The sequence below is a fragment of the Eptesicus fuscus genome, chromosome 9 (assembly GCF_027574615.1).
Source record: "Eptesicus fuscus isolate TK198812 chromosome 9, DD_ASM_mEF_20220401, whole genome shotgun sequence".
NCBI classification, from domain to species: Eukaryota; Metazoa; Chordata; class Mammalia; order Chiroptera; family Vespertilionidae; genus Eptesicus; species Eptesicus fuscus.
The window spans coordinates 29,199,896-29,214,370 of record NC_072481.1 but is presented as its reverse complement, the minus strand read 5'-3'; the positions used below and the strand labels follow the sequence as shown (position 1 = coordinate 29,214,370).

Below are 14,475 nucleotides of genomic sequence, written 5' to 3'. Positions count from 1 at the left end.
TGTCTCTTCTGTTCCCCCACTGAAATAAACTCACACTCTTACTAGTATATATCGTACTTACCACCTTGTATACTAATAATTTCTTTCCTTGTTTGCCTTTCACACTAGAGTATGGGATTCTTTCTTTTTTCTTTTTTTTAATAATTTTATTGATTTTTAGAGGGAGGGAGAGAGAGAAACATGGCTGTGTGAGAGCAAAACATCAATCAGCTGCCTCCTGCATGCCTCCATCAGGGATCAAGCCCACAACCCAGGCGTATGTCCCCACTGGAAAATCGAACCGCAACCTTTCAATGCAAGGGACAACAACCAACCAACCAACACACCAGCCAGGGCGAGTGTGGGATTCTTAAGGCAGGGATTATTTTTTGTTGTTCAAGAACATACTCGGTGCACCAGTATATTTTCTTGAATGACTGAATTGCCTAGGAAATAGCATACTCTGGGATTTGCTTTTCTAATTCTAACATGATTAGCACAAAATGCAGACTAGAATGAAGTTGGTGTTTTGTATTTATCAGCTGATTTTCTTCAAAGAAGTTCCAAGTACTTTACAAGCATCTTAATCATCAACAAGTTGCTACCAGATATGAGCTGTCATATTTTTTTCTGAAATTATTAGGATTATTATTAGGATCTTATTTAAATTATCTTGGATGCCCTAAACTCCAGTATTTGATGCTTCCTACTTCTGTGGCATTCAGTGTGATTTACATATATTTTAAGAAAAATATTATTTTAGCCACTGAAAAGATATACAGACATCCACATATACTGTGAAGCTCAGAAACTTACTTTCACCTCCAATTAAAAGCTCTAGCACAGGGCTTGACACTCAGTAGGTATTCAGTAAATATTTAATGAACAAAAAAATGTTTGAGTAAGTAAATGAATGAATGTACAGATGAATTCATTCAGTGAGGTATAGTAGAAAAATAGTTGTCTGACTGTCACTTCTAGCAAGATGACAGGCTATCCTCCTGTTATAATACAACTAAATTCTGAGTAAACTACAATAACTATGCCAATATATATATATATAAAATTGATTTTTTACAGAGAGGAAGGGAGAGGGAAGAGAGTTAGAAACATTGATCAGCTGCCTCTTGCACACCTCCTACTGAGGATGTGCCCGCAACCAAGGTACATGCCCTTGACTGGAATCGAACCTAGGACCTTTCAGTCTGCAGGCCGACGCTCTATCCACTGAGCCAAACCGGTTAGGGCTTAACTATGCCTTTTTAAGCATTACTCACAAAGCAAGAGAAAGCCTGAAAGGCAAACATAAATGAGGTAAAACAAAAGTGATGAATGGTAAAAAAAACTTCTACCTCATAGGATCATTGTGTAAATTAAATGAGTTATAAGCAGTTGGCTTGTATCAGTGTCTAGCATATAGTAAGCACTTGTATCAGTAAGGGTTCAATTGGAGAAGTAGAACTGTTAGTGGTAATATTGGCCCTCAGTTCTTGACTTCATGCAGGAAAGATTCACAACACAAGTCCAGATTATTTTGAGAGTTTAATTAAAACTAGGGACAGTGAAACAGAAAAGCTTAAGATAGAAGAGGCAAGATCATAGTAACAGGAGTGAGCCTGGGTGAGTCTGTCTTGACCCTTTGGAAGGAAAGTTCACAGAGGCAGAAGAAGTGAGCTACAAGAGCACATATTCCAATTTTCCAAGAGTAAAAAAGAAAATGCTTCTGTTCTGCCCTCCAAATCTTCTACAAAATATCTCTTGTAGCCCACTCTAACCAGAAACATGCATGGACAGAATTCCTAGCCAACTTGACACATTAGGAAGACTCTACTGAAAAGTGTTGTTGTTGCATTATTTGATGTTATTGTTACTGTTATCGTCATCATCACCATCATCATCAGTGAAGTGAAAAATGTTCATTTTGGCTCGAACAAAATGTTTGGGGATTAGGAGGGTGGCAAGAAAATGAAGCTAGAAGGGTAAGCTAGGCCTGGTCATGATGAGCCTAACTGGCCACATTGGGTTTGGACATGTTCATGGGAGATAATGGTCTGCAGTTTTCCTATTATAATATCCTTACCTGGTTTTGGTATTAGTATAATGCTGCCTATTAGAATTAGTTAGAAAGTATCCCCCCTTCAATTTTTCTGGAAGAGATTATAGATAATTGGTATAATTTTGAAACCGTACAGCCAATGGTTCCGGGCTGCCTTTCACTACTTGAGCCAATTAAGCAGAGACAGGGTTGAATCAGGTATGTGTGTTTATTCCAATAATGGGAGAGCAGCAGGTCATCCACAAATATCTGCTCTGCACTCCCTCCCCTCATAAACCAGTTGTTATGTGGAGAAGAAGGACAAAGATTACATGGGAAAGTAGGCAAAAGAAATAAGAATGGGTATGCAAAATAAAAATGGGCAAGCAGGGATGGGGAAGTAGGGAAAGGAATAAAATTGGGTATAATGGTTACAGGTTACAGGCAGTGCCTGCTGGGGGTTTGCAAAGGATGGTGCCTTCAGCCCTAACTGGTTTGGCTCAGTGGATAGAGCGTCGGCCTGCAGACTGAAAGGTCCCGGGTTCGATTCCGGTCAAGGGCATGTACCTTGGTTGTGGGCACATCCCTAGTAGGAGGTGTGCAGGAGGCAGCTGATCGATGTTTCTCTCTCATTGTTGTTTCTAACTCTCTATCTCTCTCCCTTCCTCTCTGTAAAAAAATAAATAAAATATATATATTTTTAAAAAGGATGGTGCCTTCAGTCTCAGTTGTTAATCTTTCCATGATAATAGGCAGCTCTCTGATGAGGAAGATGGGCCACATTTCCAGTTAGCTCCAAGGTCCAGGGGACTTACAACTCCCAGCCAGGATAGAATGTACTTTCTTTAATCAGAACAAAGCAATCATGATTAACAGAGCATAATTAATATTTCTTATAACTATAGCTGGTTTCCACTATTCTATTTCTCCCTCCCATCCCTAACAATTGTTAAGGAAGAAGTATATTAATCAAACCTGTAAAGAATTTTTGTGAGTTTATTTGAGCCAAACTGTCAACTATTGCCAGGAAATAGAATCTCAACACATTGAGACAATACAATGCTCCAGAGAATGGTGGTTTTTCACCTATTTTTATAAATTACCATCAAAGAAGGAGAAAGTGGGTTACATGAAATCCATTGGTGATAGATTAGGGAGGTGGAAGAAAGCAAAGGGGAAGGAGTTACTTCTGGGATTGGATAAAAAGTAAAATGAGCCGAAACCGGTTTGGCTCAGTGGATAGAGCGTCGGCCTGCGGACTTGAGGGTCCCGGGTTCGGTTCCCGTCAGGGGCATGTGCCTTGGTTGCAGACACATCCCCAGTGGGGGGTGTGTAGGAGGCAGCTGATCGATGTTTCTAACTCTATCCCTCTCTCTTCCTCTCTGTAAAAAAATCAATAAAATATATATTTTTAAAAAAATAAAGTAAAATGATAGCCACATGCTTCTTTTACCTAGGTGAGCATAGGATAGTTAACAGTCAACAATTAACACATAATAATTAACACAAATAGCAATAACAATGAGGGAATTTGTGGCCCTGGTGCATTGGTTTGCCCTGAGGGGTCCGGAAAAAAGGGAACTTACAAGTTACCCCAACATTCCAAAGGTATGTTATCTAGATGCAAAAAGATAATAGGGCCAGTTAAGATCAAAGTTGATCTTTGTCAGGGATGATAGTGGAGAGGAGCAGAGTTTGCTACCTCAAAATATGCCTCTTTGGGATATTGAGTATTTTATTTAAGCTGGTTAATTTTAAGAAACAGAAGACAAGGGAGAACCTTTGAAAAGCAAGTAGAAGTTACTCTTTGTAAAAGGACATTTACATTTGTAAGGGTGTTTCCCTCACTATGATAATAGGCAGCTTGGTTGTGGGCACATCCCTAGTAGGAGGTGTGCAGGAGGCAGCTGATCGATGTTTCTCTCTCATCGTTGTTCCTAACTCTCTATCCCTCTCCCTTCCTCTCTGTAAAAAAATCTTCCATGAAGAGGAGGATATCTCTAGAAATTATCAATGGAGAAGGTGTAGACAATAATAATATGCTTGTTTACTGTGCTTTTCCTGGTAACCTTCCATAACTGACTCCCTACTGCCACCATCTTTTTTTGGCTTTAGCTGAGGATAAAGGTGAAGGCTTTTGTCATCTTGGCAAGTTATTCAGCGTTCCTGCAGCTCTCCCTTTTATGCAGGAAGTATATGTTATTAAACTTCAGTTTGTTTTTCTCCTGCTAATCTGTCTCATGTTAATTTAACTATTAGATCAGGTGGTGAAATGGCATCAGGGATTTGACCTTAAGAGCAAGTTTATTAGAAAGCTACAGAGATAGAAGCAGTGAGCTGTAGAAGAAATGGTTCAGGAAACAAGTTACAAAGACAAAAGAAGGGTCCTTGGAGAGAGAAAGGTACCAGCCTGCTCCTGGAGGGAGAGCAGCACTGGGTCCTCTGTCTTAAGGGTATTTATCTGGAGGTCTCAGGGGAGGATCCCAATAGCATATTCATCAGCTTTCCAGGTGTGTCCTTTTAGGGATGTGGTCTCTGCTGCTTGGTCAGTGCCAGAACAGGGGGTCATTAGGCAATGCAGCTGGTCCTGATGTCAGTCATGGCATTGCTTGTCTGGTTTTGCAGCTTTTCTGAGCCTGGAGCTGAAACACAACTGAGGCCTAGATGTTATCTCTGGGGTTAAATGCTTAAAGGAGTGGTCATGCAAGGGCCTGCCTGGGAGTTGCAGGAAACCACTCTTCAGTGCCTTGTTCCTCCTCCATGGGGGTCTACCACATGACTATCAACATGCCAGTGGAGGAAAGGTCAGGGGAGGATCCAAGCCGCATGACTACCAATATGCCAGAGGAGGAAAGGTTACACAGGGGGCAAGATCCTTGTTTTCCCAGTTTTGCCTGTTGCTAGTCACCTGGGGCTTTTTGCCCTGGTGACCTTCTGTACCTGGCCTATCAGTCCTACTCTGCTCATGTCTAACTGAAGGGAAGAGGAAAATTTGCCAAGTGGCTTAGTTGGTAGGAGTGTTGTCCCTTGCTCTGAAGGACCACGGGTTCCATTCCTGGTCCTGGCACATACCCAGGTTGCAGGTTTGATCCCATTTCGGGGCACATACAGGAGGCAACCAATCGATGTTTCTCTCTCACATGAATGTTTCTTTCTCCCTCTCCCTTCCTCTGTCTCCAGAATCAGTGACAAACATATCCTTGGATAAGGATTTAAAAAACAAACAAATAATTTTATCTCAAAGAGTTTCATTTGCAAAGCTTTGCAATTCACGGTGTGATTTTAATGTATATTAATTGCCCTCAGGAAACTCCTAGATCATAATATAAATGAGCTACAACAAAAAGTGAAAATCTTACTGGATAAAGAGAATATACTAGAAATGACCAGTTCTCGGCAACAACACAGAATTCAGCAACAAGAGGCCCAACTTAAACAACTGGAAAATGAAAAAAGAAAATCTGATGAGGTAAGAAAGTAAATAAACAGGCTTCTCAGCTTTCCAGTTCCCAGAGAGCAGCGGTTTTCAGTCGGTGTGCCACAAGACATTTTTAAACATGCAGTACCTCACTGTTTGGTCAGGGGCATTGACTTCTTTTCCATTAGATTGTCAAATAAAAAGTGACTACAGCCAACATAATAATAGCCATCTGGCATAAATGAATCAAAATCACACTTTTTTGTGTGTCAGATCAGCAAAAACTACAATATATTTTGTTGTGCCACAGAATTTTAGTAACTAGTGTATATGTGCCATGAGATGAAATAGGTTGCAGATTGCTGCCATCGAGCAATAGCTAATACTTATTGCGCGCCTAGCACTTTACACATTCGTCTAGTCAGGGGTCAGTCAGGAAAGCAGAATTTACTGTATGTATTTCAAGCAAGAAGGGATTTAACACAAGGAATAACATGCTTATAAAACTGTTGGGAGGGAGAGTTAGGGATAAGTAGAAGATCAGAAAGAACTGCTATGGCTAGGCCACCCCAAACTCCTTGTACTTCTCACTTCTGCTCTAACATGCTTTATACCAATCGTGTGGTCTCCCAAAGTACTTCATGACAGGCAACTATAAACTATAATCTAATCGACCCTTATGTCATGGATGTCTAATACTAGTGACAAGATTATACTTGCCTTTACCTCTAACCTGGTCAGATAACCAATCTTTGAGCTTCCCATATTTGAGGACCTGTTCACTGGAGCCATTCCTAGAACCAGATACTTTATTAGTCAGGGTTAGCTCAGGAAAACAGCTTTCACTTTAGTATAGACTTCAAGCTGAAAAACTTTTTTCTTTCTTTTTTTGTTAATCCTCACCTGAGGATATTTTTCCATTGATTTTTTTAGGGAGAGTGGAAGAGAGGGAAAGTCAGAGGGAAACATCAATGTGAGAGAAACGCATTGATTGGTTGCCTCCTGCATGAGACCCGACCAGGGCCCCAGCCAGGGAGGAGCCTTCAACCAAGGTATGTGCCCTTGACCCGCTCTATCCACTGAGCCAAACCGGCTAGGGTGAGCTGGAAGACTTTTTATATAGGTAATTAGATGCTTGCAAAACTATTGGAAAGGCTGGTGGAGCAAAAGTCAAGGCAAAGAGCTGCAGAAAATCTGAAAGAGCAGAAATCACAGAAAGCTACTACAGTGTCAGAAGCTGGAGCCACTGTAAGCTTTTTTCAGCAGAAAGGCTTTGTCTATTTACATTCCATCAACGTCATACCTTTATCAGCACAGAATACTAGGTATGCAGGTTAATAATGGCGGATTTTGTAATCAAAGAAAACACAATAATTTCAAGAGAAACATCAAAAGTGCTTTATTCAAAGTAATGTCCATCGCTAGCTACATATTTCCCCATCTTTCAGGTAATTTGTGGATACTGTCCCAATAGAACTTTTCTTGTTTGAGGAAAACCATTCAGGGACCCAATTTTCCACTTCTTTATACACTTTGAAGTGCTGCTCAGAAAGTGCGTGTGCCATCGATCGGAACAAGTGGTAATCTGAAGGAGCAAGGTCTGGTGAATACAGCAAGTGGGTTAATACTTCCCAGGCAAGATCTTTTTTTTTTTTTTTTTTTTTTTTTTAGGTATGATGGGAAATGACCAGGCAAGATCTTTTAAAGTGTCCCCTGGTTTTGAAGTATGTGATGGTGTGGTATCATGAAGCAAAGTTACTTTGCCGTGTCTTCTGGCACATTCTGGTCATTTCATGATCAAAGCGTGGTTCAAATTGATTATTTGTTGTCAATAGCGATCAGTATTAATGGTTTCACCTGGTTTTAGAAGCTCATAATACACCACACCTTCCTGATCCCACCAAACGCAGAGCATTTTCTTCTTTCCAAAGCGATTTGGCTTTGCAGTCAATGTTGATGGTTTTCCTGGATCAACCCATGATTTTGTGCCTTTGGGATTCTCAAAATAAATCCACTTTTCATCACCAGTCACAATTCGATGCAAAAAAGACTTTCTTTCGTGACATTGAAACAACATTTTACTGATGACTTTTCGGTTTTCCATTTGTCTTGCTTTCAGTTGATGTGGCACCCATTTTGCTTCCTTTAATCTTTCCCATTGCTTGTAAATGATCGGAAATTGTTTGCTGAGCAACGTTTAATCTTTCTGCAAGTTGTTTTTGAGTTTGACACGCATCTTCATCCAATAATGCTTGTAATTGTTCGTCTTTTTCGGTTGACCTGGACGTTCTTTGTCTTTCACATCAAAATCATCACTTTTAAAGCGTTTAAACCAGCATTCACAAGTATCTTGAGATGGAGCATGTTCATCATAACCGAAGTTTACGATAACTTTTTCTTCAAAATACAGTAATGAATTAAAACTTCCTGCAAATGCTCTTTTTTTTTGGCACGAAATTCAACATTTTTAAGCATAAAAATATCTACGATATTAACACCTTCAGCAAATTTGATATATCTAGTTTTGAAGCTTGCTGTCAATACAACAAAATAGCATACATATCAAATCGCAAATATATCAACATATGTGTAACTCTATCTATTGAAAAAAATCCGCATTATTAACTGGTACACCTAGTATTCTCATTTTAAAAAATGTTTTTCACCCCTAGCTGATTTGGCTCAGTGGATAGAGTGTCAGCCTGCAGACTGAAAGGTCACAGGTTCCATTCCAGTCAAGGGCACATGCCAGGGTTGCGGGCTCCATCCCCAGTAGGGGGCATGCAGGAGGCAGCTGATCAATGATTCTCTCTCATTATTGATGTTTCTATCTCTCTCCCTCTCCCTTACTCTCTGAAATCAATAACATGTATATATATAAAATGTTTTTCAGTATCTCAAGAGCTACCAGGAATTGTCAGAGAAGGTGTCTGGGTTGAAGCAAGAAAAGGAAGCTCTACATAAAGAATATGGGAAATTTTTGAAGCAGCTTGATGTCCATATGAGGTAAACAAAAACAAGTTCTCTTTGGGAGGGAAATATTTGCTTAGCCACCAATACACCCTTCTCACTTGCCTTCAGGCTTTTTCTCCTCACTATTTTCCTCAACCTGGACCACCCTCTCCCCATTTCAACTCTTCATTTCAAATCATACTTCTTAGACCTTCTCTAAGAAGCCTTTCTTACACCATCAGCCTGGGCTGGGAGAAGTGTTCATTCTCTGTCTTCCTATATCCCTTATGCCTCTCTGTACTTATTTAAGAATTTTCCATGTTGTTTTGAAATAATGTGACTTATTGCCTTCCTCACCATACTGTTGACTTTTCAGGGGCATGGGCCATAGTCTCACTCATGTTCCTGGTATATAGTAGGTGCTCAATAAAAATGAGAGTTCCTGGAATTCCTGCTCTTTCATTCCATTTCCTGGTCATCGTTCCACCAGATTTCTCCCACTGTCCTCTGCCCTGGAATGTAGCACAGTAGTTCGAGTATGGACTCTGGAGCCATACTGCCTTGTTACAAATCTTGGTTCTACTAGAAAGTAGTCATGTGACCTTGGGTGAGTTATGTAAACTCCCTGTGTCTGAGGGCTCTCATCTTTAAAATGGGCAAAATAACAGTTCTTATCTCATAAAGTTCTTGTGAGAATTAAATGAGTAAACATGCAAAGTGCTTACTTAGAACAGTGTCTAGCACACAACTATAATTATATCTATTCATTTGTTGTGTTTTCTGTATAACCAATCTCTCTGCTCTCATCTCTGTAGTCTTATTTTATTCCTTTATAGATTGAACTTTCTTATTCTTTTACTAGTATGTTCTTACCTACTATGTTGATGATGCTAATGATAATGACTTAAAAACCATTATTTACTGCTGTCTAGCAGAGAGTATTTTTCAGAGTCATTAGTATTCATTATCTTGCTTTGATCATCATATTACTGAGAAATGTAGAAATCATGGTCAAGGGAGTACATGTTGTTTAGTTCATGCTGCTTACAAATCTTAGACGAGAACTCAGTCCTCTGATAACCTATGCAGTGCTCTTTCTACATTAGAGGAGGTAAGAGAATGAAGTGATAGATCTGTATATAAAATGCCACAATGCTTGTCAGAGGAATTGATATTTAATATATAATGCTGATACATGTCAGGTTAATATCAAACTCCAAAAGTAAAATTACATTTGATTTTTAGGGAGTTACATTTTCTTTAAATTTTTTTTTTATTGATTTCAGAGAGGAAGGGAGAATGAGAGAGAGAGATAGAAACATCAATGATGAGAGAGAATCATTCATCGGTTGCCTCCTGCATGCCCCACACTAGGGATTGAGTCCACAACCCAGGCATATGCCCTGACCGTGAATTGAACTGTGACATCCTGGTTCATAGGTTGACGCTCAATCATGCCAGCCAGGCAACAATGCAAATTTTTTCATGGAAAAAACACACACCTAGAATCCATCCCATGTTTACTCCTTGTTCTCTGTCAGCAACATAGTTTTATGATTTTACTATCCTAGAAAGAAAAAAGGTTATGTTCTCTTCCTCTTAATATCATCTCATACGCATTGTACACTGTTGCTACAGTCTTTCAATTTGCTTATTTTTTAAAGCATAATATTTCATCGAGTTGATATGTCCTTGCACTAACAGTGCCAGTTAAATTGGGTTTGATTGCTAAAGAAGACCAGCAGAACCCCGGTGACAGTGCTTACAAAGGCTCTGCAGGAGAAGGACACAATGTGGCAACAGAATAGAGTCAGGATACGCATCACACCCATGGCTGTCTCACAGCAGGCAGTCCGAGCAGTTAGGCAGGAGCCCCAGAGGTCTTCCCTCTGTAAGGGCCCTGCCTGGAAGCTACTCCTCTCGCGGGTCACGACCAACAGACATGCGCTGAACACTTGACAACCAGGGATCCCAAATGGAATCTGAACTAAGATTTTTTTTTTAAATACTCTGCTGTTCATGTGAGTATATCTCTGCTATGTAATCAGCCTCAAGAGCCGAGCCTGAAGAGCAGAGCCTTCCCGGGTTCTCACTGAGACTGGGTGCAAATCATCCATCTCATTGTTATCAATAAACAGTGCTAACAAGGTGGTGCAAACTGCCACGAAACTCCTTGGACCTATGGTTACAAAGCAACACACTTGTAATCAGTATTTTCATTCCTTGACCAGTGGTCAGTGCCAAGAACTTTAGCAAAACAGCTCAGAGCAATTCTAGGTCTGTTGGAGTCAACTCTCATAACACAGTCCTGGTTTAGTGAAAATTACTCACTGGTCTGTGATCGATATTTTTATTCGAAATAACACTGACAAAATGTTTTTTCATTTAAAATTATTTTTATAGCCTGGCCGATGTGGCTCAGTGGTTGAGTGTTGACCCAGGAACCCAGAGGTCACTGGTTCAGTTCCCAGGTTGCAGGCTCGATCCCCAGTGGGGCGCGTGCAGGAGGCAGCAGAGGGATAATATTCCTTTCTCATTGATGTTTCTCTCTATCCCTCTCTTTTCCTCTCTCTCTAAAAAAAAAAAAATCAATAAAACATTTTTTTTAAAATTAATTTTTATAGAATATATTCCCAGAAATGGAATTACTGGTCAAAAAGCTGTAATAACAGCTTGACAAACATTCAGAAGCATCCTACCAAAATTTTGCCATCATTATATAAGAATAGCAATTTCACCACATCCTCATTAGTATTGGGTGCTGCCATTGATGTAATTTTTGCAATATTTTTTTTAATTGAGGTATAACTTACTTATAATAAATGCACAATTTCAAATGTACAATTTGATGAGTTTCCACAAATGTACACACCAACATAACCACTACTTCAGTCAAGATACAGAACGTTTCCATTATCCCTTAAAGTTCTCTCTGACTTTTTTGCAGTCAATCTGTATCTCCTGCTCCCCCACCCACTCCCAGGCATTCACTCTTCTGGTTTCTGTCTCTCCTAAAACTTCATCGAGGAGGAATCATACTGCATGTAATCTTTTGTGTCTGAACTTCTTGTGCTTAACATGTGCTATGAATTTTAATGCTTACATGGTCATAAATTACTTCATTATTATTTTATTTTGAATTTCTTTGATGGGCAGTGAGGCTGAATATTTTTCTGTGTTATTTGTCCAGTGGATCCTAACCCTAGCTGCATATGCCTGGGCCCCAACATAGATTAATGAAAGCATTATCTTCAGATAAGACTTGGGGATTAATATTCTGCTAAAAGCTTCCCCATGTGATGCTGACGTGCATGCAGGCTGAAAACTACAGCTTTAGGAAATGAAAATGGAAAGAACTGTCAAAACTCTAGGTTCAAAAAATACAAAAAAATAATTTCCCATCAACAACAACAAAAACCCTCTAGGTTCATTTCTGTTTTCATTCCCTTGATCCCCCAGTCCTGATCTTTACAGACAATGCTCATTTTTTCCATGTTTTCCCAACCACTCTTCCAGAGGAACAAATTCCTTGCTTCTTTGAGGTAAAAATAATAGAAAGACCATCTGGTTTTACTTAAACATAAGCTAAAAGCTGTCCCTAAATTTTAAAGCATCAGTATTGTGCTGCCTCAAGTGCTAGTAATTAACAAAGCCACATGTTCAACAGGCAAGTTGGCCAACAGAACTTCTGACCAAACCCAGAGGTGTGCCAAACATGGAGCCAGCAACGGCGAGGGAAGGGCTGAGCCCTCACTCGTACTGCATCCACATACTCTTCAGACCATGCATGACACTACAGGAAGAAACCTAACACCCAGCAATAGGAACTAGTTAGGTCCAGTGTAATACATTCATGGAACACATTACAACTGTAAGAGATGGTGGCTATGAAGACTAGATAGCATGGGAAAATAATTATGATATAATCAGTGACAAGAGCATAAGATAAAAATTTTAATGTAGACTGTTTAAACAAAAGATGCTTACAAAAAGACTAACAGGAAATACAACAGTATTACAATACTGATCATATTGGAAGTTGGATTATTTTCCAAATTTTCTATAATTTAGCATGTATCAAATTTTCCTTTCTTTAAAAAAAATGTATTTTTATTGATTTCAGAGAGGAAGAGAGAGATAGAAACATCAGTGATGAGAGAGAATCATTGATCCGCTGCCTCCTGCATCCCCCTACTGGGGATCGAGCCCGCAACCCAGGCATGTGCCCTGACCAGGAATCGAACCGTGACCTTCTGGTTCATGGGTCGACGCTCAATCACTGAACCACACTGGCCGGACAAAATTTCGTTTTTAAGGCTGAATAATATTCCATTGTATGTACACACCATATCTTGTTTATCTATTCATCAGTTGGTAGAAATGTGGGTTATTTCCACCTATTAGTTTTTGTGAATAGTGTTACTATGAACATTCATATACACGTTTTTATGCACATGTTTTCTTTTTTTAAAAATATGTTTTTATTTATTTTAGAGAGAGAGAAAAAAACATCAATGAGAAAGAAAAACATCAATACGCTGCCTTCTGTGCGTCCCCTACTGGGGATTGAGCCCACAACCTGGGCATGAGCTCCGACTGGGAATTGAACCAGCAACCTCTTAGTGCATGTGAAGATGTTCAACCAACTGAGCTACACCAGCTGGGCCATATGTTTTCATTTTCTTGGACTTTCTCTAGGAGTGGAACTGCTGGGTCATATGGCTCTATATTTAATCATTTGAGGAACTGCCAGGCTTTCTCCAAAGAGGCTGTACCATTTGATATTCCTAATATCAGTGTATGAGAGTTCCAATTTTTCCACATCCTTTTTTATCTTAGCCATCCTAGTGGCTGTGAAGTTATATTGCATTATAGTTTTCATTTGCATATCCTTAATAGCTAATAATGTTGAACATCTTTTCCTGTGCTTATTGGCGGTAAGATTTATGTCAGAATCGGAATAAAAGTCTTGAGCAGAGACCTATATAGAATTTGCATTTAGAAGTCCAGACTAAATGAGTCTGGACATTTAGAAGTCTAGACTCAAGGTAAGGACTGAGAGCAGACCTAGTTATCTGGAAAATAGACAATACTGAAGCAGGTTATATTACTATACAAGGGCATAGCTAAGAACTAGAAAGTTTAAAAATGATGACTGAATCAGTGGAGTAGGGATCAGAAATCAAGGAGTTTCCAAATTTAAACTTGTAACCATAGCTAACACTCGTCAGCTTAAGACCAAGATAAGCCAGAGACTTGAGTCCATGGTGATGAATAAAAGCTGGTGTTCTCTAGGAGGGTTATCCTTGGTCCATTCCCCTACTTGTGGACAACAAGTACTGCAGAGCTGAGGCAGAACAAGCATCCCTGTCTGGTGCCAGGCCCTGACAAAGAAAGAGGAAGCCTGAGAGAGGTGCATATTGAGGAGGCAAAATAAAATTTCACTGTGTTCAAGTGTGCCTGTTTTTTAATTTATTTTTATAGAAACTATAATAAAAAATGTTATCATCACAAAACCAAGCTTCACAGAGTCAAGAGTCGTTTCGTTCACGAAGTAGAGCTTCGAGATGAGAGAATTAAACAACTTGAAAATGAAATTGGAATACTGCAGCAAAAATTAGAAAAGGTGAGAGTAAAAAAGGTGACGAGCTCACTGATGATGCTGGTGGTCAGTCATGGAAAACCCACTCATTTAAAAAATTTATTTGTGGCCTCTTCATAGCCCATGTTTTCATGTCTTTCCTTTGCACCTTCTTTCAATATCTTTTCTTTGCACCTTCTTTGCCAAAAAGGATTTAAGACTCATAGTGATGTTCAAACTGGCCACCGAAAATAGTCTGCACTGCCTGCGTATAATTGTGTCTTGCCTTCAAGTGAAAATATATTTTCTTAAAAACCCTTCAGCAAAGAGTTCCGAAACACCTTCAGTAACTCATTCCTTCCTAATTTCTATAAGCCCTCATTTGCCTCAAACTCCCGTTAGTTTTAAATGGCAGTGAAAATAGGTCATCCATATTCCTTTATCAATCCTTAATTAGTGCCTACAAGCTTATTTCTAAATATTCATGATTTCCTTATGTTTGCCTTATTG

General features: G+C 39.5%; 1 protein-coding gene across 1 annotated transcript in view; it reads left to right on the top strand.

The window, feature by feature from the left end:
- CCDC30 (coiled-coil domain containing 30) overlaps nt 1-14,475 on the top strand; it is a 75,990-nt gene that overhangs the window by 52,574 nt on the left and 8,941 nt on the right. Inside the window, exons 17-19 of the mRNA XM_054721249.1 lie at nt 5,321-5,483; nt 8,326-8,438; nt 13,869-14,010. Coding sequence (XP_054577224.1) covers nt 5,321-5,483; nt 8,326-8,438; nt 13,869-14,010 — 418 coding nt within the window. The remainder of the gene's footprint in view (nt 1-5,320; nt 5,484-8,325; nt 8,439-13,868; nt 14,011-14,475) is intronic.